The 26,286-nt window shown below is 37.6% G+C and overlaps 1 protein-coding gene across 3 annotated transcripts in view; it reads left to right on the forward strand.

The window, feature by feature from the left end:
- Window positions 1-26,286, forward strand: part of LOC100649393 (ABC transporter G family member 20) — a 49,498-nt gene that overhangs the window by 6,005 nt on the left and 17,207 nt on the right. The window contains exon 1 of one of the 3 annotated variants that reach the window (XM_020866768.2): window positions 10,120-10,623. The exons of 1 other annotated variant lie outside the window; for it this stretch is intronic. Coding sequence is in view for 1 of the 2 variants with exons in the window: in XM_020866766.2 (XP_020722425.1) it covers window positions 15,760-15,842 (83 nt within the window). In the remaining variant the exon portion in view is untranslated. Of the gene's footprint in view, window positions 1-10,119; window positions 10,624-15,744; window positions 15,843-26,286 lie in introns of those variants that run through there. One more of the 3 variants, XM_020866766.2, reaches the window with a different exon arrangement.

Genomic DNA, 26,286 nt, shown 5'->3' on the forward strand with positions numbered 1-26,286 from the left:
AAAATATAAAACGTAATAACCCAAAAATCACAATCCTTTCTTTCGACGTATGCTTTTTCTCAAAAAGATCATCCATCTATTCGTTGTATTCTAACTCTAATTCTAATTCTCATGGTAATTGAAAGAATTCTAAAGAAAATGGAAGACGAACGATCTTTTTCTTCGACGTGTGTTCGAAAAGTTGATCGTGTACTCTCTCTTTTATGTACTTTTAATCTTCCGAATCGATTGGAAATTTTTCCTCATAAATCGACGGAACAATGTAGAAAAGTGTAACGAAAAGAAAAAGGAAGAGAGAAAGAGGATACCGTTTTCCAGAAATATTCAATGAGAGAGAAAAGCGGTGGAACGATTCGGAAAAGTCGGCCAACGAACGACGCAGCAGGCGCGAGGCAAATTTTGCAAGAGCCACTGCGCGCTGGTACGAGACCACTTTGCTTCGCGACGGAGTTCGCAATCGCGCGTGAAAGTGGCTGACGAGGAGCTGCAAGTATCGGTGAATAGACTTGTCCGCTCGTGGTTCGTTCGTTTTATCGTTACACAGTGAAAGGGTAAAATGTAGGCAAAACACACGAACGATCGCGACCGACGCATCCTCGATACGACGCTGTGTCAGATCGACCTGACACCAATCTCTCCTTCGTAGAGAATCTTCCATCGTGAACTCTTCAACGGAATTATTTTCCACGAAATCCATTCCTTCAACCTATTTTCCTGGAAGAATCGAGAGGCTCGTAACGAAGATAATCTTTGTACGCGTTTATCTTTTTTGTTCAAGAAAACGAAAAAATACTCTGGTACTGATAGTTTTTGTCTCGAAATAAAATATTCATCGCGTCATACGATCGCTGTAAACGTATCGGCAATTAGAAGAACTATGCTTGGTTAAATTGTGAAATTGTGAACATCTTGATAAAATTTGTTTTGATTAGAAGCATTTCATTTTCGATGATAAAGGTAATGAGTTCGATTGAAAAGTTTGACGAACATCGTTTTTATCGTAAGCTGCTCCATTTTATTATTTTATTAACTATCAAATAGAATTATCGTTCTAACGAGCAATGGTAGCATCGTTAAGTAAAAGTAAATTGACGAGTTACGTTTGTACGATGAATCACAATTAGCGGCACGTCGTTGTGTAATATATTTTGAACTAGATATAGTTTGCGTTAGTACGAAACGTCTTTCACATTGAAAATTATCAGATTCAAATGTTCGCGCTGAAAAAGTAAAAGAAGAGGGTTATATGTAGATCAACAAGCTGACTCAGTTATTATTGAGAAAGAATTGGATTCGTTAATGATGGTAGAAATAAATGAATCACTTACGCGGTATATTGCGTCTTTAAATTTCAAAGTGCGTAGTCATTTTAAATCAGATGATTCATTTATTTAAAAAACTGTTATATGCAAATTACGTTTTGCTGTTCCCTTACGTACCGATTCTTGTTGCGAGAATCAGAAGGAAAGGAAGTCTGAAGACACCTCGAGAGATGGCACCACGCTTACCATTTGTGTTACGTGACGAAAGACAAGGGAAATTAGCATAATTCAACGAGACACGGGTGTCTCGTTTGCATGAAAACGAGCATCGACTAATAATTATTAAAGAGACAATATACGTTGCCCCATGACTCAGTATCGGTGCATTACATAAGTATAATTTCATTTTTTATGCGATCAACTATAATAGCTGCGTCAATTTTTTCACCCTCCTTTTTATTGAAAATAAAACGAGGACAACACGAGCAACATATTTAACGATAAATACATAAAGTCGGTGTTATTAACTAGTAAAAAAAACAAAGGACATTAACAAAGAACATTGAAGTCATAGCGTATAATTATTTTTTTTTAGAATGTCAAATGTAGCAACGATAAATGGTATAACGATAAAATTGTCTATTAGAAAATCGAGAAGGAAAACGAGGAATAAAATGCCTCTATCGAGGGACAAAGAAAAGAAAAATTAGTAAGATCGTCTGAAACTGATAACTCGACGAAACGATTGTCATTCGCGCATCTCGTAAAATATTATCGCAATAATTGTTAACGCGATAAACACGCGCGACGCGTGCCACGCTTCGACGTTCGTTTCAAAACGAACGAACGCTCGTTGAATGCATTTATCGATAGCGCAATTAAATACGAAATCTTCTTACTTCTTCGTACTCGAACATCTTTCCTTCGCTCGCGTTCCTTTTTAATGCAAATTCTTCTTTATGATATTGATTCAGTAAAATATTCAACGTCACGTTCGTCTGTGGAATTTTAATCGCCACAAAGTTGTCGCGAGAAGATTCTTGAAATAAATTATAGTAAAGGGAAAGATTGAAAAACGACGGCGTTCTTTATATTACAGAATTCTATGGATACTTATCGCGAATAATATCACGTTCACACTTTTTTAATACAACTTGACAACGTTATATAAGTTTTGTGAAATTTGATAAAAACAATTTATCGCCAAAACATTCTGTAATATGCCGGACCTGTCACGATTATATTTAATCGTATTGAAATCTGATAAATTGCTATTTATTTCACTTCTTACGAAAGTCCCAGCTGATGTCTGACATTATCCGACAAATTTTGACGTAGTCACTTTCTCTAATAATCGGCTCTCAAAATCTACGTGATATTTTTCCAAAAATTCTTAAATCTTTTCGTCCGAAGTTAACAAACGTTTAATATTTCTATATCTCGTCTATCATTGCGAAGGGCAAATGTACGTTGGTTCGCTAGAAACGTACAGAAACTAGGGAACTAAAACGAAGTAAATTTTTGGCAAAGTCGATTCGAAACAGAAAGTTTAAAGTAGAAAATTATTAATAGCTCGACCATTTGCCACTGAAATATTTTCTTATTCGTTTTATCCCACACACGCGCGCGTTATATGTATATACATATATATCACATCACGATACTTTATTTCATTTAAGTTTCAAGAATTTCTAACGAAATACCGTTTATGTAACTTATCAAACCTTGTTTATCAAACATCGTTCGATTCACCAACAATGTACTATTGTACAATGTATACAATGTATTGTTGTAGACGAATAAAATTACTATTAAGAGTTATAAACTAGTCATTCTGACCAATTTAATAGTTCTAGCGTTAAAGAAATGATTACGAGGATTTTTAAGTTACGACATCCTTCTTGTTAAATATCACGATAATGATAAATGAAACGACACCTACCTTACAAAAAAAGATTCAAACTTCCAGTTCATTTTTATAAATATCTCAAAATTTTCAATTTCTCAAATATACGTAACATTCTTCCAGCGATCTAACGATATGTAACGACACGAGCTTCGTTAAGCAAACGGTGCAATCTAGCTATTTGTTTCTCCTCGATACGATGATCGTCTGGATTCATCGAGACAAGACATGCGAGCGGTTAATTGAAAATCATCGAGTTCTATCGACGGAATTGCAGTTAGGCCACCGAAAAGTAGCACAAGGCTACGGAACGAAGAGGCTCGTACAAAGGGAAAACCCCTGTCTTTCAGTGGCTGATGCACGATCATCGATGTATCAACGTTTGAACGCTCTTCCTGGCATTTACGTAACACAGCAGCCGGACTGACCGCTTTCACATCTATACCATACCTTTGGCCGCATTTAGCGACCCGCTTCGATAATGTCCCGTAGCGGTTTCTCAAGTCTGGCCCGTCCTTCTTTCCCAGAACGGTTATTTCAGGGTTAAATTCACCGATCTGCTTACCCAATAGACTTTTGACTTGTCGCGTCGTCTTCAGCCTTTAAACTCTGGCTCGCTAGTCCTTTAACATTGAAAACTGTTCCATAATTACACGTAGTTCGTAGCGTTTTGCAATTAATATTTCCAATTTCAAAATGGTATCCGATGAACGAATTCAGAATTTTTCTACAAATTCCTATTCTTTACGAATACGTCTAAATTACCATTTTTACGTGTTACGTACATTTTTGCACATTTACAGTTCTCACAACTGCATAAAAATTCAGAATCGGCCGATAAAGCGGTTTCGCCAAGCATAGTAAAAAATAGGAAAACTTTGCGCAAAGGGTAAAATCGCATTTGCTTCTCGCGATTACAGTAAGCAAATTCCACGCACGCTGTTTTCAATCTCTGAGAGTATCATTATCGTGTTTATCCAATTCTAGTGCGTCTAACAGCAGCCTACGTACGCACATGGATCGCGTGATCCCTCTGAACTCGATGAAATTCAACTGTACGAAACGTTGTGCATTTACGAAGAATCAGAAACGAGATATTTGACGCCGCGAAAACGAATACAGGTGGGTCGAATTCTACCGCATAAAGGCTGCTATAGGTGAAATTTCACTGCATGAGAATTCTGTTTTTTATGATCGTTCCGTAATGATATGGCGCTATTATTTGTAAACACTATTTGTAAGTTAGCTAACGATAGCGCTTCTACTTCTCATCTAACGTCGATTAATAGGAACAAATTTGTGGAAAATCGAGCACATGATTCGATCTTACGTAGAGCGTCTAGGAAATAGAAAAGAAAAGTAGATAAAATTCGACCTCGTTGTACACACGAAACGCGACAAAGGCGATCGACGAGTGCATGCGCACCGACCCACACTTTCGCTTTTACTCGAAGAAGCCCGCGAAGGTGGCTGACACTAACTCGACACGAGACCTTGCAAAGACCTTCCCCTCCATCTTGGATTAACCTGCCATCGATAAGAAGATGTGTCTGCGTTAAACGAACTACGCATACCGAATAAACTGCAACTGCCTTGTCCACTTTGCATCGAACCGTGACATTAACGGATACACTTTTCCACATACCTGTTACGTCACACTGATTATGTACATCGTAGGATGCTCATTTACGAGTCTGCTTAACTTATTTAGCGAATAAACAGAAAATTTCTCTAGGTAATATCGACTTACGATAGACGATATCGGTAATTAGAATCTTTTTGTTAGTAAAATCTCGTTATCGAAACAATCGATTATTAAAGGACAGATCAATGGAAAATTTAAGACAGTCTCTGGTGAAAACGATCGAAGAGTAATGACAATAGTCGAGTAAAAAATGTAGAAAGTTATCAAATTGATATTTCGATAACTTAATGGATCGGACAGAATCGTATTTCATCTACTTTTGGCCAAATGGCCCGGTTCTTGCTAGTAATGACAGTTATGTAAAATAATGATGTTTGATTATCGTCTCCCTTCTTCCAGTCGGTAGGTATTTTTATCAACTCGATTCTCGGCCGATGATAGAAATCGACGTATTCTCGCATCTGATGGCCCACGGATCGAAGAACGGTAAATCGCTTTCACTTTTCGGGGTAGCTGAGTCGACACGGGAAAATGACAGATCGTTTTTGTTTTTATGCGATTACTCTTGTAGCTTTTAACATCGGTACTCTTGGATAATTATGGTAATTAGTGTGGAAGATCGGGGCTAAAGGCTGCTACTTTGAGAAAACATAAAAAACAACTGGAAAACGACGCAGCTGTTCTTTTCGATATTGACTAATTTAATGTTAAACTTGTTATATTTCAGAATCTTAAGCTTTATATTTCATACATCGCGATAGGTTTCTCATAACAAGTCATTTATTTCTGGCATCTTGGGATAAATAAAAGATACATCTTGATGAAATATTTCATCTTTTAATAAAATGAAACACTATTTTACGAATAATCTTTATCTTTGAAGAAGTTTTATCTTCGACAAATTTTATCACGAAAAATTGTATCATCCAACGACAAACTATTAATCAGCTTTCTACATTCTACAAATAGTAACCCAAAAAGCTAATAATGATCTAATAATTAGGTACATGAGTCATTGATAATATTAAACCTAATTAATTAATTAGCCTCCTAGAGAGACGAAATAAAAAATTATCATACGATTTGTCAGAATCACAACGTAGGAGATTCCTTTTTATTTTTTGTTTCTTATGCGTTTGGCACGAGCCTATTTTTTTTGCAAATGACGCACCGAATACATTCTCCTCTGGGCTGAAATTTGAAATAAATCTTTAATCTCAGTTCTAAATCTAAAAGGTTAGTCCTAAATCTAAATCGCTGAAGCCTAAGCATATTCGACAATCCCTCGAACCACATAAACAGGCTAAAATTTATAAACGATGGTTGCAACGAAGAGAGGAAGAAACCAACCAAGAGAAGAAGAACCAAAAAGTTTTCTTCAGGTCAAATTTTACCGCACACTCGTAAATTAATTTTCTACGGTAATCTATTTCATAAAAATTTGCAGAATATTCGTTAATCACGTCCCACGTGTAATTTCTGTAGTATAGAACGGTTTCTATCAGAAATTGTTGGAATATTTTCTCGGTGGGTCTTTAAGAAAATGTGTATGCAAAAATACGAGTAAAGAAGAAGGAACAATCGTTACTTTCAGTACAATCTGTACTTTTCCCTACCGATATATTCTAAAAATATCACGAATTTCGTGGGCGGCATTTCAACAGCGTAAATTCCTTAAATAACTCAAACTGAAAGCTCGTGATCTGACTCGCGGTACCAAAGAACATTCTCTGTTGTTAAACTTTTATTATTATTATTATTATCTTTCTTCTATTATTGAAGTTTTCCTAACGTTAACGACAACATTTTCATCGTACGATCGTCGGTCTCTGGCCTCACGATTTCTTAGTACTTGCAAATGAATGCGAAATTTCGTGACATTTAGAGCAATTTATATCAAACGATCCCAAGTGTGAAAATCTGATACTTAAGGCCTTAAGTGCCTTAAGTCGAAAGGAAAATCGATGCGACGAGCATTACACTACAACATTACGATATTCCTCATTTATGTATAAATGTATAATATAAACATACGTTAGGCTAGCATTTTATAATCTCATTGGATAAATACAATGCAACGAGGCTTGCTCCGTATGTTCAAAGGTATCGATAATTCGTAGAATCCTGGTAGCAATTTTCGAGAGAAAAAAGATGCATAATTTCCTGTTATTTAATCAGGCCTACATTACGTCAGGAACTGTAGCCGTGTTACGCAATGCTGGGGAAAGTGCAAACCGTCTTGACCACTATTACGCTTGCTATTTCTCGATATGGAACGAAATTGTTTGTTGATCGCCATTGGCAATCTCGGCTAAACTTTGCCAACTAATTAAACGGTTTATTCGCTATCCTATAGTTTATACTAACAAAACGAAACGTTGTTCGATGGAGCGTGACGATTGTGATCGCCTTTCGAATGGTCGACGATTATGTCGCACGAAATTTCTAGGGAAAGAATTCTCTAACGAAGAATTCAATTCGAAAATCGTTAGGTAGCAGAGGTTCGAATAATTTCTCTGTCAAACACAGTAAATCGAATGTGAACCGATTGCCTTGACTGTGTAATTTCTTGTTAATGAAAATACAGACTCTAATATGGTACGATAAAACATAGTGTCTCGTGAATACATTTACATGATTGTGCTAAACGTAATTGCGGGCAAAGTGAATTATTGTCTCATGAAATCGTGACGCAAAACATTTCATTGAATCGATGAAAACAAAAAAAAGAAAATGTGATCTGCAAAGAGTAGCACATTTTTCATCGAGATTCGCGGCTTGTCGAAGAATAAATTGAAACGTTTGAGAGATCGATTGATGATGATATTCGTTTCAAGTAGAGTTTCTTGGCTTCTTTAGAGACAAATGTCTTATTTATATTTATCCTGATATCAGATTGTTGAGCGTTTTTGCTTAGCCAGAAAATGAGATTATAAGCAAAAAAAATAAACATGCGATGAAATATTACTCTACGAATTCGTAAATCGTGAATTCACCATAAATCACTTGCACGTATTCGCAGAAACGATCACGCGGTAATTTATCGGTGAAAATAACGATGATTTCTATTATTCGAAATTTCACATTATAGAGGGCAATATTTTTGAAATTACGAACAAGGTGACAACACAAACGTTTACCCTGAAAAGCAAACAAAACGACATGTTACTCCTGTAACTTATTTTTCTCCTGTGCTCTGCCCACTTTCATAGAAAAATATCTGAAAAATTCCTTTGAATACTAAAAGAACGAATAACTAAGGACGTTTACAATAGCTCGAAAGTTAAAAAAATTGTATTGAGTAATGGAAAAGACTGCACGTGAATAACACCACAATATATAATCGACGACGACTAAGTACAAAGTTGAATCAACATTAACTGAAAGACTTGTGACGCTATTATATGGTAGTTTGTTTGTCGTAATTAATTTTTGTCTATTTTCCGATGCAAGAAATAGCGTAAAATAGTATAAAATAAAGAAATCGTCGAGGATTTTGCAAGTATAATGTCTGGAATCGTTGCAAGCGTCTTTGTTCGTAATACGCGACGAGATGATTCCGTATTTTGCCGGACGTTTAAACGCATTGACGCGAGGAGACGTTTTGCATGAAAAATTGCTCTCAATTGCCTCGCCTCCGCGATGACGCTGTTTCGCGAAACTCTACGGTTCATCCACAATTGTAAAACATATTCTGTCGCGACCTTCGCTTGCGTAAATTAAACATTTAAATCGACTTTTCGACAAATGCATAATGTATTGGATCGTTGTAGACAAAAATTAACCCTTTGCACTCTGAATTTTATTTCAATTTCGTTAGTAGCAGCTCCCAACGCTTTTAAACGTTTTATTTGAAATTTACTTTAACTAACAAATAAGACGATTTAAATAAATAAAGGAAAAAACAAATTCATTTAAATACCAGTTTTATTCATACTATTGTTGTATTTTGTACTTCTTAAGCGTGTGATATATCTTGAAACAATTTCTAGAATGCAATCCTGCTTTTCCTTCGCACGTTTCACAAAAATAGGTGGATATGGAAGAATTTCGAGTGGAACTCGACAAAGGAGCTCCTGAGATAAAAACTGATATCGAGTCACACTTGACATAGGAGTGCAAAGGGTTAATGGTATTCGACGAACAAGGTTATTCTTAGAAACGTGACACGAGAATTCAGCGCATTATACTTTCAATCGATGATTCATTAGTATAATTACTATTGTATTTTATATCACAACGGTGGCAATCGAACAATAATAGGTTTGTCTCTGTTAATTAGTGGAAATCATCGTGTCTATCACGTCCTGACTCACGAAGACATCTGGTCCATTAACCAGCCAGTGATTTTTTCGCCTAATTGTATAAGATTCGTCTGATAATGATAGGACAAGTACAGAGAAAGGAAGTAGTAACCTAGAAGTACTTGGACGATCAACTTCTTCATGGTCACCGATCACCAACTACAACATGCGTTTCTTCCCGAAACACATGCGTATACTTGGAAACTATACGGTGCTTGCGTACATGCAAGCTTGCTCATACAAAAAGCTCAAAGTGCACGAAAATTAGTAGATTGTAAATTGGTAGATGAATCTGCAAAACGATCGGCCCAAGATTCTGCTAATGATCTTTTCGCTATATATATAGTGTACCATTTATTCATCCAACATTTTCATCCAAAAGATTCTGTGTGAAAAAGAAAAAAAAAACAAAAAATTAAATCGGTGTGAACGAAATGTCGCTTCTCCAAAGGTTTTATTTCATAAATAACATCGATTAAATTAAATAAAAATATCAATACACGTGAGATTATATTTGGAAAAAAGTAATACGTAGGTTGCTGGAAATATCGATGAACGATTCTCGATACGGAGAAAAGTAATTGCCAAATCGACAGATGTTTTTCATCGATCGCGAGGACAAGCACGATATACCATTTTATACCGTGGCATATTTCTTCGTATAGTTTTTGTATCGTTTCTTAGTCTAAATTTTCCTTCAAAAAGCACCTTATTTATGTTTACAAGAGTAGCATTTGTCGCGGTGTAAAGGAAAAAACAAAAAGAAGAAAAGGGGAATTAGCATGGAAGTAGTCAGGGAAATTGAACGATCAAGCGACCCAAGAAAGGGGCAAGTGACGGATACCATCGGCGTAGATTAATGAGCAGGAGCACGCGTGAACGAAAATACGGGACGGTCGAAGGACGACAGGTAGAGGGAAGGTGAGCTCGCGACGGAAGAAAGAAAGCCGATCAGTCGAACGAGGACAGACCTCGTGATTGGATGTTGGAGTGGAGGAGCACGACAACGGTGTATGAGAGCGAGAGAGAGGGAGAGAAGGACGCAGGTCGGCTCGTTAAGTGGCGAGTGAGCTCGATTTTACTCGCTTCTGACCGCTTCAGTCTCGCGTCAGGACTCGAAAGGTGCGGAGGGCACGACAATCCTGCCACAGTACTAGACTTCCTCTCCAGCTGACACGTCCTCGCGGCTCAAATCGATGTCATAGATCAACGTCCAGTGTAGAACGTGCAATTATATATGTGCCTCTCAGTCTTGATACAACTTTGTTGTGTTGTGTGTTGGTGACTTTTTTCAATTTTTCTCCAATTTTCGTACCTTCTTCTTATACATGGTCGCAAAAATCTACCATACGAATTCGCTTATGCGCGCCTGATAATACCTAGTTGTAAAACGTCGATGACATCTGGCCAGGATTACACCTACAGGATACTCTGTCCGAGATACGCCAAGAAATAATACATCGAGAGAAGAGGACACTACGAGATCGTGGCCGAGTTCGATACAAGGTATGACATTTGGATTTGTCGCGTCTCACAAGTTTATTCAATTGGAACTCGAACAAATTTGATCCATCACGGAACAACGAAATTAACCGTGAGTTTTCCCGCGACACGATCGCGTCGCGTCGGAAACGTTCGACGAGAAATGAACGAGTTCGAGGTCGCGCAAGGTGACCATTAGTCGAACGTCCGACGCCCCTTCGCTTCCGTTGAAAAGTGAGAAAACGCGTGGACTTTAGCAAAGCCGGATTCGCCGCAGGAAATTCGAAAGCGATGATGGCAAAATCGCGATCTTAACCAACCACGATCGATCCCCACATAAACCATAATGAATTTCATGGATTGTTCGGTGATTCGATTTTACGTGTATACGTTTCTTCTAAGTTTCTTCTATTATTCGACTATTACGTATCCATCGTTGTATGATACGATGAAAAAACAATAGATCATCGACTTATCCGATAATCCTTACTTTCACGCTAGTTATAAAGGCAGAGGAAAAGTAAAAAGCGGCGAGATCGGCGACTGATTCGTTTTTCCACGATCATGAAATTATCACCCGTGGAGTAACGTTATTTTCTACGTTTCGACTCTGAGAAATTTCATTCTACTGTTTTCTCTGTAATTACAAGTATACAGCCGTGTTCACATCCTGCTCGTTCAAACAATCGCGTAAACCAACGTTTAATTATCGAATTGATCGAGATCCACGATTAGTCGATCACCGTAGTTTACTTTTTCACAGCGTAGCACAAGAGTATCGAATATGGTGTTATGAAATTTATGTTTTAAACATCGCGAGTTATTGAAATATACGTTATTACGTGTATGTACATACTGAAGCTGATAGAGGAGAAAGAAATGGTAAATTTATCATTATTCGTTATTTGAAATCCAAAGATGAAACAGTCTGTTACATATACATCTATACGTATGAAATTTTTTTGAATGTTAACGATAGTTTTAAAATATTCGCAAACAACCATTGTGATACCTCATGTTAATATGATCTTGCAAACAAAAAAACAAATTTCAAAATAAAAGAGCTGAAAATGCAAAGTCCTGGTAGGTCCAAAGGTATGGTTCACGAAGTTCTATAGAAAAGAAAAACGCAACTGTCGAGACAAAAAATATTTTAATATTACGACAAAGCAATCTTTGATGCTTCAAATAACGAGTTTTGAAAAACATTTTTAGCTCCAACATCGAACAAAGAAACAATTTTTCCAACAAATCGAATTCCCGTTGCTATAAAAACCAAGAAATGTAAATTCTAATCTACAGTCTTCGTTCGTTAATACTCATCTGTTCTGAAAACCTGAATATACTGCTCGTATCCGATACTATTAGAAATCAAAGACATCATAAGAATAAAAAGACAATTACGTATTTTCCAAATTATCCGTTCTTATTTCTTCCTCGTTTTATTACACCGTCAGAAATGATCGTTTCTCATAATTTTACTAGCATTCAAAGTGACTCAGCGGTTTCCTCGTACGCACGAAATAGAAAGTTATATGGAAGAATTGCAGCATTTTGACAATCCTGGAATGCACACGCAGTGAAATCGAACGCATTCCCACGTTACTTCGCACGCGCATTTTCCTACAATTTTCTTTCTTCGCCTCGGCTATCTTCGAACTCACAAATCCTGCGTGTTCTACGGACCAGCGTAGAAGAATCAGCGTCGGAAACACATATCTCAGCGTATAAAACCTATCACGCGATTGTCTACAAACGACTTCTTGCTGCTTTAATCGATAGAGAATGCGGCAAATGTACCGTTCGTCGAGGCAATTTGAATTTTAATTTCGATTAATTTAAAATTCCAGAAAAAAGAGAATTTTTCGTACCAAAGTTGACGATCGAATACTAAATAGGAATTTCGCGGTATCTGTCGATCAAGATCGAGGAAGGAATGCGTAGAACGCAGAAGGTGCAGCTTCTTTTGTTCTCTTTATGATTCATACACGAGGTTCACGCAAGATGAATCTTTCGCCGTGTAACGCGAACAAGTTCAACAACGATGTTCTCATTGTCAGATAAAAGACAAATGGTGTGTGGGAAAAGTTAATTATCGTTTCGTTGGCAGCAATCACCTGTCTATAGAACAGTTTTGTAGAAAAAAACGCAGAATAGTAGCTAGAGAGATATACTTTCTCGACGATACAAAGGAAAATGTCTAAAACGATGGGACTGTCGTGATCGAAGAATCGTCGTCGCTATGAATTTGCCTTAAGAATGAAAATTATGACGTTTGATACTATATCTGTTTTTGCTCTTAAGATTACTAATCTTTCGTTATTCATCTTCTTCGAGAGAAAATTTCTCTCACATTCGCCTGATACCTATGATTCGAATCAGATTGAAGCGCCAGTTAACTAGATCGTATAAAACTAGGTTCCTCGTAATCCCATGCAACGTGAAATCGAGAGTAGATCGGTGACCTGAAATCTCGGCGGTTTGTCGAATCGAAAAGAAAACTGAACTCGTGAAATACAGGATCGAGCGCCGGCTCTCTCGCCAAATGACGATAAATTCCGCGGGAGAACGAATTTCGTGCGTTCGATGGAACGATTAATCGCTATCCGGAACGATTCTAGAAAGTAAAACGAGTTGGTCAAACGCGTAGCCAAACAGCAGCAACGCGACGAAGTCCGACTAAAAGTCAACGAGAAACAGGGAAGGAGCTGTTGAAAATCTCCGAGCGATAGCTTCAAGTATGCGATAAATAGATTCAAACGTTGACCAAACAAATTTAAGTCTTCTACGAATATCTCGAAAATGACAAGAAAAAAAAGAGGACAAAAAATTACACACTTCGGTACGTGAAAGTATCATACGACACGTAATAATATAATCGTAAAAATTTTCTGTGATAAGCGTTCGAATAACCACCGTATGACGATTACGAAAAATAACAGTATCGCAGTTCGATTTAAAATCAAGTTATATCGTAAGATTTTATTTACTAATATTTTAGCAATATATAATTTTATAATTATATTTCAAATATATTATACGACGAGTACTCAAATTCTTGCGTGAGTCATCGTTTCTTATAGCGGTATCCAAACCTTATACGATGAGTTTTGGGTATTAAATTCAATTGGAATTTATCGGTCCCATCGCTACTCACAGATGGATGAAACAGCATGGATGGACAACCTCGTTACTTTTCGGGCCACGTTCGGCATCGTGACGCGCACGCCATCGTTGTGTAATTTCGTGTTATCGTAAACGTAATCCCCGCCCAATGGAAAACCGTCCTGTTCGCTTGCGCAATCGCATAATTTTACGAAGGACCGACGAATATTGTGTAACGAAGGAACGAAAAGATCAGCGAATCGAGACGTACATATGTTTTCCCGTGACGATTTCGATTGCGCGACGCGTTTCGTCTCATAAGCGAAATTGTAGCTGCTGTGCGGGCGTCGAAGTCACTGACGATCAGTAAGTAAGCGCGACGTTGCGTTGGTAATGAGCGAGAGTGTCATTTTCTTTAAAATCGTCGGAAAGTGGACGGTAGTAATGAGTAGACTGCAGATATTTGTTCAAATTCAAATATTTGTGAATACCAAGCAGGTGGTGTTTGTCTAGAATATAAAATATTATAACGAATACTTTAACTATTACCATTTTATAAAAATTTACCACATTGTACGTACGGGTATTAAGTGTATTTTCACATCTGTCTTTTCGTATCTTTCGTCTATCTTTCAAACATATAAAAGATATTCAAAGTATAGTACGCTCGTTATAATATTCAAAGAGCGAAACAAATCTTTATTCAGGTTTCATTTCATTGACCGCGTTCGTAAAATGTGAATTTGTATAAAGATTCGCAGTCTAATAACGAGTGAAAGTGTCGTTTTCTTTAAAGTCGCCGATCTTCGCTGTGCAGTTTCATTTTTGAAGATGAAGAGGCTCAAATCGAATTTCTTCAAATATTCTAATTAATAAATCCAAAGGACAGTACTGTCAGTGAAAGTAATAAATTCTCTTCGTATTCTTCGATTATTTTGATGTTCCATTGTCTGAATAAGGTCGATGAACGACGATGCTTCGATTTGCTATCGATTAATTTTCGTGCGAATTTCATTGGACAATTTTTGAGTATCGCGACAACTCCACTGGTTATATCGGGTTATTGTTTCGCCGATCGAAGTATCGAAATCACCGATAAACGCCTGCTGCGGATTTTCACGTCGTATCGATAATTGACTGGCATTCCCGCGGGCTGCATTCGAATAGCAAGATTAAACAGCGCCGCGAAACTGTACAAAGGTTCCGTGGAACAAAGACTGTTATACGTGTCTGCTAGGTTCGTCGAAGACTACCCAATCTTTATAGTCTTGTTCGAGTTCTGTTTTAATTTCATTCGGTTTCTACAAATTGAAATTCGAAATTTCTCTTGGCTTAGCCACGAGTGTTATCAATTCTACGTAGTCGCGTATCGGAGCAGATCGAATCTCCCCTCTCGGCGGATGAAAGTCTTCTTGCTTGTTATTAAAAAGCGTGGCTTGACTATCCAGGTTTTCATGCGCAAGAATTTTGTGGGGCATTGTTCTTTTCTCTGTAGAAATCTTGATCGTATTAATCTCTATTACTCTGCTTTGCCGCTTCTTAATTATCCCATTGATAAATCTGAACTTCTTTCGGTCTATCGTCTTTACGAAGAAACTATATTTCTTGCCACCTCGAGGCAATCCTCATCGGCATTCTTATTCTTCATAGTGAAACAAATATACGTATAACATGTAGCAAATAGTATGATACACGGTAGGTAGGTATATCCAAATACTGTATAGTATGCAAATAAATAAAATTGAAAAGATATCAGCGCGCTTGTTTTTCGTAATTGAAAGATGCGTGTAACGATACGACGATAGTATTGTAAATAAAACAGAGTATATTTCCACGAATAATTGAAATTGGGAAAAAAAGAAACTAAACGTTCGTTGCTCGTAATCGAAGAAGAAATTCATGTTTCAACGAAAGTTAATGCACTGCGCACAATAGAGCAGCGAGTAAAAGCGTAAATCCGCGGCGGGCAGTCGACTTTCCTCGACAGAGAACCAATTACAATTAGGTACGAGGCCGCGAAAAAAAGAAATGCTTATTCCGACGATTTTACTAAGTATGTCGGCGGGCTACTGGAGAAGCAAATCGAAACGTCATCATAAAGTGGTTACGCAGTCGTTCGGCTACGTTCCCCTAACATGGTAAGCTTGCGTTACAAATAACAAAATCAACGCGAATATTTCGTACGATTAATAACAATGAATCGCGGTAAAATCGATGATCTTCGTTTCCTTGCTCCCTTTTTCTTTGTTTTTCCATAGGCAGTCACGAAAACCAATCTGCCGCACGATTCCTATAACATTATTAACTTTTACTTGCCCCGCAGCCGTCCAATGCTTTCTCTTCTCATTTTCTCGATCTTAGGTCCACTGATTTTCTCATCTCTCCGCGTGATGTACACGATTTCAAAATCGCGTAATCTCAGGTTGATGAACTGCGGCGAACAGAAAGTCAAGTAACCTTGAAGATCGAACCATTTCATTCTTTAAAGTGTCTTTTGGTACGTTCGAAGAACGTCAAAGTTGCACGTAATGTTACTTATCGCTGTAAAAGCTACGCAAAAGTTGCGATAAATTTAACGTCGCATCGCTTTTGATCACGGAACTTTTCGTCATTTTTTTTCTTAACCAGGCACCTATGAATTCGAAATTTGTATTGCCATTAACAAAATCAGGAGAAGATTAAATTTCTTAAAACAACTTTTATTTATAGCGATCTTGCCATTTAACTAGTTAAAGTGGCGGCCAATTGACGTAAGCACTTTTTATCTCAATGAAAGTGCATATATATACATATATTAATGTCGCAAAGAGGAGAAACAAATACTTGCATATTTCGAATAATTGGAAAAATGAGAAGAAAAGAAGAACAGTTGTTATATTAATGCAATGACGCTTAAAATTTATATTAGAATTAATCGAATTAGCGGAAAATCGATCGCTCGTTTAATTTCTTAATCTCATTTTTATTCAAACGTATTCGATCTTCTACGTGGCATAATTTCGTTAAGCGACATCTTAATATCTAGCGAAGAACGTCAATAATCCATAAAATGAATATCCCGATCTAAAATCTAGTTAAACCAATAAAGAGTTCCATTGCCTTGTTTTCAACATTATTAAATTACTAGCGATACTCTTCAAGTATCAATCTACAAATCACATTACGGCTAATCAGATTGCTGATATACGATTTATTAACGACAATCGTCACGAGCCACATGAATCATGGTCGCTATAATCGTGCTGATCGACGAACCGTGGCAGTCGTCGGGTTCTAAAGTGCAATTGTTCTCCATAATCGGACTGGTTTGAACGACGCGGTTCAACCTGTTACCACGGCTGCAGATTGTTTCGTGATAAGTCACGATTTATTCATCGACACCCTTTGATCGTTCTCTCGATCGAAACACGCTACTGTCTTCCTTCTTTCAACGCTTTTCTTAAGAAGACGTTAGTCGCATCACGAGCTTTTTTACGAATTATCGTAGAATCGAATATTTCTCGCAGCATACTAAATTATTTGAAAACGTTTCAACTTGGATAAAAGAAGTTACGTGATATTTTGGACGCGTGTTTGAATTTAATTATCGTTGATCTTTTACATTTTTAGTAAGAAATACTTGGGCTGTGTTCATCGATTTTTTATATAATTTTTGTATTTAATCACGTACACTCAACTTTGACAATATCGATGGTCATTCGAAAAACTTCTTCCGTGTTGTTGGAAAAAGTGGATTTCATTCCCGTGGAATAACGCAAACTAGGTGTCATTCGGTTTGGTTGAGTTTCTACTCGTCGTATTCTTATAACAAGGATCAAAGTACATCTGCCTTTCAAACGATAAATCGACGAGTTCGCAGAGGAAGTTGAAACACTGTTGCGGCCGTCTTATCGCGTAACATCTTGGCTTTCTTACGTGATTTGCGCGTTTTACTACGTATGGAGACAAGAAAAACTCGGGCAAAAACATGTTTTCTTGATAGTCATGTCGCGTAGAAGGCTGTATGAAAAATAGCGTTGTATAACTAATAAAAGATAGACGATTGGCATTTAATAAACGAGAAACAGAGGAAAATTTTGGTTAACTATAACGAAAGCATAAAAAGCAACCTTGTACTTCGTATTCGTCGATTCAAATATTTTTTACTCTATCGCATTCTTTTCTATCGTTCGACGAGTCTCTCGAGAAAACGTTTCAAGAAAAATATTAAAGAAACTATTTTTACTTTCAACGAGATGTTTTCGTCTCAACGGTACCGTAACAATTGAAAATTCTCAATTTTCTTCCCGAATCACGAAATTCATCGAATAACGATCGGATAAAAATCGTAAAAATTGGAATTTACATTCGTAAAAATATTCAACTGCTTATGTTGGAAATCTCTACCTTCGTCGGTCGTGTTTTTTATCGCTTCAACTTCCGAATCACGAAACGTCGGTGATTCCAAGGTTCGTTTAACGAATCATGCGTTCCGAAAGATCCAGTAGCGCGGAACTTCAGTTGCATGAGACGAAAATCAGATCGAAGGGAAACTCGATTGCGAAAGAGAAGCGACGAAGGTCAGGTATTTAACGAACAGCGAATTGTTTGTCAAAGACTCGCGCTTATCATGAGAGTCACGCTCGAAATCGACGTCGATGACGGATCGGCCAGATGTCACTTCGAAATTGAGTCAAGGTGAAGGCTAATGGTTCGATTATGGAAAAAAAGGAAAGAACAAGAAAGGGGTTGGAACCTCTAAATGGCGAAGCGTGCGATGCGTTCGACTCACAAGGCCGATCGATATATAGGACGTACGTGCGCGAATGTCGCGATCAATCGATAATTTACGCGCGTTGCCACACGCATATGCCACGTGTTATCGTCGTATTAGATAACTAACATTTTTTATACGCTACTGTTGCATTAGACGCGTAATAGATAATCGTAAGATGTCGTGATCAGGATGAAGTTTATTTGTCGCATAGGTAAACAAGCAAAATCCGTTTTTAATATTCCAGTATTTCCATTGATTAAGAAATCTGAGTGTCTATATTCGAACATCTTACCTTTTGTTGATTTTATGTTGTAACTTTTTTTTAATTTATTCGGCAAACTGCCACGCTCGAAATTCGGACAATCAACATGACAACACCATTTTTGATATTTTTCTGACTTTAATACGTGCAAGAGAAAATACAGTAGAGTCTCTCTTGTCCGAACACTCGTTATCCGAATGTTCTATTATCCGAACATTTCTCAGCAAATTTCCCTTTTTCCATTTCGGATATGTAAGCTCGTGCACGTTGTATAATTTTCTTTGTCCGATCGAGTGAATTCTGATTATAACAATTTGGTATGAAACTAACAACTATCGAAACAACATACGACATAATTAAAAAAGCTCGAAAACAGTGTAAATGGAGCAGAATTTAACAAAGATACATAACGTGGAAAAAGTGTGACGATCAGAGACATCGGAAAACGCGATATCGAAAATTATCTAAAGCGCGTAGATTGCTCGGATGCTGGCAACAATAGAAAAACTGTAAATGTACTGACGTAATGAAACGCGATAAAGGTGATAATGAGGATATTATATGTGGAAATTATATAAATGGAAACAGCGTACAACAATTTATACACACGTAAGTGGTAATGAGCACGTGTATTCTCGCGTCAAAGTATTCGTGCCATTCGAAAAAAAAGTTTCGATGATTCAAAGTACGAGAAGAAGGTAACTACGCACTTACTTAAGTTGAAGAAATTATGTGACTTAGCAGCCAAGAAGATCTATAAGTACTTAAAGAATATGTCAATTAGATAGTCGTAATCTGTATTTGAATAAATGAAATTTCACATAAGAAACTGATTCTTCTATTATCCGAAAATTCCATTATCCGAACGATTTTGTCTCCTTGTTAGTTCGGATAACGCAGGATCTGCCGTATTTGATGCGACATAATCGAGAAAGAAATAACAGAAAGTAAAAAGGGAAAGGGATTCGAGCCGGAAAGAATAAAAACTTGAAAAATTAATCGGTAAATTTCACGAAGGATTCGGAAAGAAACTAAAGGGCATGAAAGTATTAATAATAAAGTTCAAAGAGGAAATAAAATTCCCATTTGAATCATATTCTACACGTTGCTTCGTGTCGTTTCATACGATTTAACGCGTCGTTGAGAAATCATTGGAGCTCGTTAATCTGTCTCGATTTTCGCTGACTTACGCCGTCTCTAGCGCTGTTTCTTATCCTTGCCATAAATATACTACGATGATTAAGTTGAAGCACTGTCTGGTAACGAAGGTACGGCGAATTGCCTGCGGTAAATTTATTATTGCCGTCGTTACTTGCAAGGATATAGCAAAAAGTACAAAATCTCGAGCAATTTGAATGTACGTGCATTCGATGCCTCGATTGACGCTTGCATACATGGCACTTTATTTTCGAAAAATTAATCGAAAAATTGTTCTTGCCGCGGTAACTTCTTACGCTTTAAATGCTTTTACTGCAATTTTCCTCCGTAAAATTTTAAAAATACGAAGGATGATAATTAAGAATAATCAAAGATTTAATGAAATAAATTGTAAAACTTTAATATGAAAAAAATACATAACGTCAATATTAAAACAATTTATAAAATGAAATATAAGGAAGGACTTGTCAAAGAAATCCTTTTGGGGATTATTTTACTATCAACTTAAATCATCGAACGTACGTTCAACCAACTCGAGATTTCGCAGTGCTTGCTACAACTACTTGTTATTAATTCGCCAAATTATTTATTTATCCGATCGTATCCTTTAAAAATTATGCACATGTTAAGCACGAGCTCCAGTCATCTCGAATGATTCAAATTTATTACGCTTGTTTATACAAGTGTTGTGATATTTTTACGAGAAAAGATACCTGTATTCTCACTATTGCCAAAAGTTTTAGGAAACGAATGGCCGTAATACTTAGAAATTAATTATTCTCGGTAGTAAAAAATGAATCTTTGTACACACCTATATTTTTACGACTAAAGATAAAGATTTGCTTCATTTGCTCGATATCATAACGACTAAGATATTTTCCTCTTGATATTTTTCATATTATATGCTTGCAAACTTTGAAATTTCCTACAAACGCGTAAACAGCCGCGATCAAATTCGTCATATTTCACGCGTCAAATTTTTCAAATTGAATAATTTGCCATAGATATTATCCAAGTACATGTAATTAAGAATTTATCACCCCTAAAGACACGAAGCGAAACAAAAGGCCGTAACAAGAGAGAAACGCGTGTGCAAATTCGCAGACGTAATAATAATATTTCTTTTTTTTTCCTATTATTAATACCGATTAGATGGTATCGCCGGAACGACTATTGCATGACGATGCACGGATTCGAATACAGTTATGAAATAACCGGGTGTGCGGTAATACCATTAGAGACGCTGCTGTAACAACGACGATTAGGAAACACGTCCAACATTAAATCAACGGTAATTAATAATTCGCATTTTACCATGAAAACAGGTCACGATGATAATACGCTACCGCGTATAAGCGTTTAGACACTTTTAAATTACCGGATATACAGTGGCCGCGAAAGTACTCCAACCCTTACCATAGAATCACGTGAAGCACTTTGTAATTAAAACTAACGAGATACGTGAATGTAAGTATACTGTATATTTAAAAAGTAGTCTATATAAAATAGATATAACCATATAAAACATCTGTCACTGACGAGACAGCACCTCGAGGTGTACGCCAACGCTCAAAGACCGCCGCAAACAGGGATTTGTCCTGGGATAATAGCGACTTTTACCCTGACGATCTCCTCGCGTACCTCTGATCCGTAGGTTCGCAATACTCAAATCACACACGCGAGCGAGAGGATAAAAACAAGACCCGACATCCTGTTTTCTATCCTAGAAATTTGAATACGAAATTATCAAAACTATTCCGAAATTGTGCGAAAGTTCGAATCTTAAAATGTCTGTAAATGTCTACGATGTCGTGAAACTGCATCGACGATGACGACAAAGAAGACGATCGGGGAAAGAAGAAGCGAGCGAAAGCATTCGAGAAAGCACGAACAGAGAAATGGGAGGAGCGCAGAATCGGCGTTTGGATCATCGACCATGGCCCAGAACACGAAGACTCACGTGGTCAGGTCTTTCCACACGCGTCCTCGCGGTACGTCGTCCCTTGAAATACCAACTTACGCAATTGCTCGCGTCGAGACATCTCTTCGATTTTCGAATACTAAACGCCATTATCTATGTACGATAGCGCTTGGCCGTTGATCGTAATACGAATCTGTCCAGTCGCTGCAACGATTCGTTCTATGCGATTAACGAAGTGGAACGAATGACGAACCTCGAGAAGTTAAATGCAACATCTCGAGTGCTAGAAAGTTGCATATAATCTTCATAGCGTTAATGAGATGCACAGTGACTACAACTACCATTCGTCGTGGTTGTTAGACTTTGATACATTCAAAGACGAAGAGAATATATGACGCGACAGCGGTGCGCGCGTCACCTCGGAACGACGATAGATCAAGTAATCTAACCGTAAATTAGTTCAGGCTGCTCGGTCTGACTACTACGGCCATTATCTACTTGCGTGTCTGCTTCGCCGAATGCCACGTTCCTGCCTCGTTGATCGACGCGCACGCATCGTCCTCTAAAATCAACAATTGCGTTCTTTACAATAATTTAACGTAATAATCCTTTTTATCGACTCTCGAATAAAGAAGACTGGGTCGATCTTGATATTTCACGCTTAATCGTCACGATCGCTACGTTACGCAGAAATAGAGAGCCTTTTTCGTTCTATTTTACCGCTATAAAACAAAATAGTCAACGCTCTTAACGATAACGATCGAGCTTTTACGATCGTACAAGGATTAATTATTTTTAGTAACAAAGTGAAGCGTATCTGAAATAGTTCATAATCGAACAACAGACCATTAAACACGCGAATATTAGCGAAAAGTCCGATACTTATCTCGTTGCTTAACCCTCCTAAGAAATTGAATAACAACGAGCCGTACACTTTTACGCCTTAAGTAACATTTTCCCAGCCGCGAAACATTTCTCCTTTCTATTTAATTTCTGCCAGAACCTCCGATTCTCTGTCTTCCCTCTTGGCAAATTCCTGGCTGCTAATTATCGCACGTTCGCCCAACGTTACTGTGCTTTAAACCGCTACTTGCTGGCAGCATGTGCGATATGCAGTGCCTCTTCGATGCTTATGGAAATCTTCTATCGATATATTATATTTTTTCAATTTCACTAATAAGACGCAATTATCAGTCTCGATATGATCAAGTATTAAATTGTCCGAAAAGTTTCTTTCGTTTCATAAGGTAATAATAGATGAACAACAATTTCTGTTTTATATTATTTTATTGAATTAGGTATGATCCATTCTGTCGCATTTCTATTATTATGTTCGTGCATAATTCTATAAACTAATATAAAACAAAAAAAAAATTGTGCGTCTATTATTTCCTTATAAAACGAAAGAAACTTTTCGGACAACTTAATATTATATTTTACACGGATCACACAGACAGACCGTCGATTATCCATTACATTGGAATAAATGTAACGTATGAATAAATATGCTCGGTGATCTTTAACACTCATTATGCGTTTAAGACGCTATATATTAATTTTTTTCTAAGTATATGTTCGCGGTGTACGTATCTTAACTTGTACGTATATTCTCAAATTGGCCTCAAGTTTTACGTACATAGTCGTATTTTATTATGGCGTTAATAAAATCTGAAAATGCTTTATATAACATAATATGTACATAAAAGGTTTCTATGGTAAGTGTTCAAATACTTTCGTGAGCCACTGTATGCACACGCGTGTCGATAACCGTTTCCTCGATGGATCGCCTCGTCGACTTCCTCTCGTCTCGAAGGAAGTTACGTGAAACGTCGAAAGCGTTCGTGTACCTGCGCGATTCCAACCAATGCGCAAAATGCAGATAATAAAGTCACGTCTCGACATCCCGACAAAAGGTACACTACGATAATTGCGAACGATCATGTGTATCGTATATTCCTCGGGTGCATTCTTGGAATAATCATCCACGGTTATTTTGTATTGCGTCACATAAAGTAACTGTCCGACAAGAAATTTCACGATGTTGGTTGTTCGAATAACGGGGCAATTTGTTTACAAAGGAAAGACAAATTATGAAATTTGAACGATTTCAACGACCTATCTATATTCGTCTATGTCTCTCGAGAGACTTTTATTTCTCGTTTCCGTTCATTGCGTTCCAACCTTCTCAAACGACGTATCCGCTATATCGCAGAACTCTTGCAAGCGCACCCGCGATTATGTCGCGGAAGGACTGTATCGTAACAAAGATCTCCGTAAAATCGCTGGATCTTCGATCTTTATACGAGTTGAAAAAATACGACCAGTTTTACATACCAAAGTATCTGCGTATCTTATTAAGAATACGTTTTACGCATTCTGCACGTATGTCGTGAATGTAAAAGATTTTTATCGTAAAAAATGTTCATCGATAAAGACAGAACGAAGTTTGTGCGTTAATGAACTGGACGATTCAAGAGCGGAGATAGCAAAGTTACGTCTGGACACTTAGAGAAACGTCAGGAATGCTACGATAATTACGAGGAATTATAAGCATCGCGACATGTATTCATCGAACGATCATCTTAGTGTTACCTTGTGTCGTATCCACTGTTTGTCGTTCGATGACATTTCAGTGGCACGTTCGGCATTGCTTGCTTCGACGATCATCGGTCACTGTCGGAGATAGGCTACTAAAAGTCATAGAAACGTCTTCGCGGCAGTTGCTTTCTTCTTCGGGTCGATGTCTACTCACGAGAGACGTTACGAAACGGTTTGTTGGCTTTTCCTCGTTCGCCAGCACGTGCAATTCCTCGAGCTGGCCGTCTCTCGTAATTTAACCACATTGGAAATCGACTAAATTCGCGAGAAAGCAGTATCGCTGATTTATTTATTGGCTGTTCGACGGCCGATCGTTTCTAAGTAGATTGGCATCGTTTTACGATCACACATTTACAGTTTTGCGGATTAAAGAAAACATGGTCGAACAACGTTACGCAACGATCAACATAGACTATATATCGCTTTATTATTCTACGACTCATCTTGTATTTATGCGTAAATATTTTTTTTCATCGCGTGGTTGAACAAATACTTTTTTTCGTGACGCTCTGTGTAAACGCACAAATAAACGTATCTTGCGTGCAAGCTCGTATTCTTCTAAATAATGAACATATCTTCTACACAATCTTCGTGCATGCGGTGGTGCGCGATACGATCTTGTTTCGTGCGATCTCCACGATCTTGTCAATCGTCGATTGAAGTCGTCGATCAAAGATTTGTCGAATGTATCCGAGTAACAAGCCCTTGAATTTCAGTAGCTCAGTCTGTAAACAAATTCTTTATGCGGTGTCTTGCATCAATTTTCTTAAAGCACGTGTATTTAACTCGCGATAATATTTGAATAGAATTTTCAATTCTTCCTTCGCTTCGGTGATTTTCGTGCCGATACGCGATTCCTATCAGCGCCAATATATTCGTCGTTTATTAACCGATAATATAACTCGCGATGGTTATTTGTATCTCAAGGTATCTAAATATTCGTTCATCTTCGATCTTAAAGGATTGCTAATGTATAGGTATATGTCTGTATATACACGCGTCCCTAAATACAATCGTGTAATTCCAGGTTGTTTTAGTCCGTCGTAAGATCTAAAATTTCATGGAATAACGACGAACAAATCAATTATTCCATATCCCGTAAGAAACAAGATCGTTCAGTCCGAATTATTCCTCAGTGTGTTACATCATCGAAGAATATTTTGTGTCCAGATGTAACTAAATTTACCACTCGTTTTCATTTCTATTTTCTATCTTCAAATGCAAAATTTCATCGAATAACGTGGAACAGCTCGATTATTCCGTATGAAAAAAGCAAGATCGTGCAATTTGAATTTCTCGTCGGTTTATTACGCCATGGAAGAACGCTTTGTCTCTAAACGTAATTATCTGGTGGAACTTACTCTGATCTATTTTAAGATCCAAAATTTCACTGGTTCAACGGCGAACAATTTTGTCCGTGCGAATATGTCTTAACCGATCGTAACCGCAAAAGGAAGAAAAATTGTGCGAGCACTCGGTTCGCGAAGCAAGCATCTCTCGCAAATCCGGAGAAAACGTCAACAGAATCGTGGAGAAATGTTTGCACGGCCTTGGTCGGCGATACGTTTCAGAGAAACGGGTTATATACATTTCGCCGGTGTAAACGACATATTATCGCCGCATGCCGGTGAACAGGTATCTACGTCGATACGCGTTGCCCAATGAACCGGCGAGCGTAAGCGAAAAGAAAGCCGCTTTCTTACGTAAGCCAGTTTACTCGCTCTTTCTAAACGATCCTGACTGACCCAAGTCTGCCGCGACGCACGTAAGCCATCTAACGCGGATTTCGCATCTTAAGGCTTCTTCCAGTTGCCTATTCCTCTTAGATTCAATTTTATCGCCATCACCCACCTCCGGAGTACTCTCTTTTAACTCGCAAATAGAATT

This window comes from Bombus terrestris, chromosome 15, assembly GCF_910591885.1.
Source record: "Bombus terrestris chromosome 15, iyBomTerr1.2, whole genome shotgun sequence".
Taxonomy (NCBI): domain Eukaryota; kingdom Metazoa; phylum Arthropoda; class Insecta; order Hymenoptera; family Apidae; genus Bombus; species Bombus terrestris.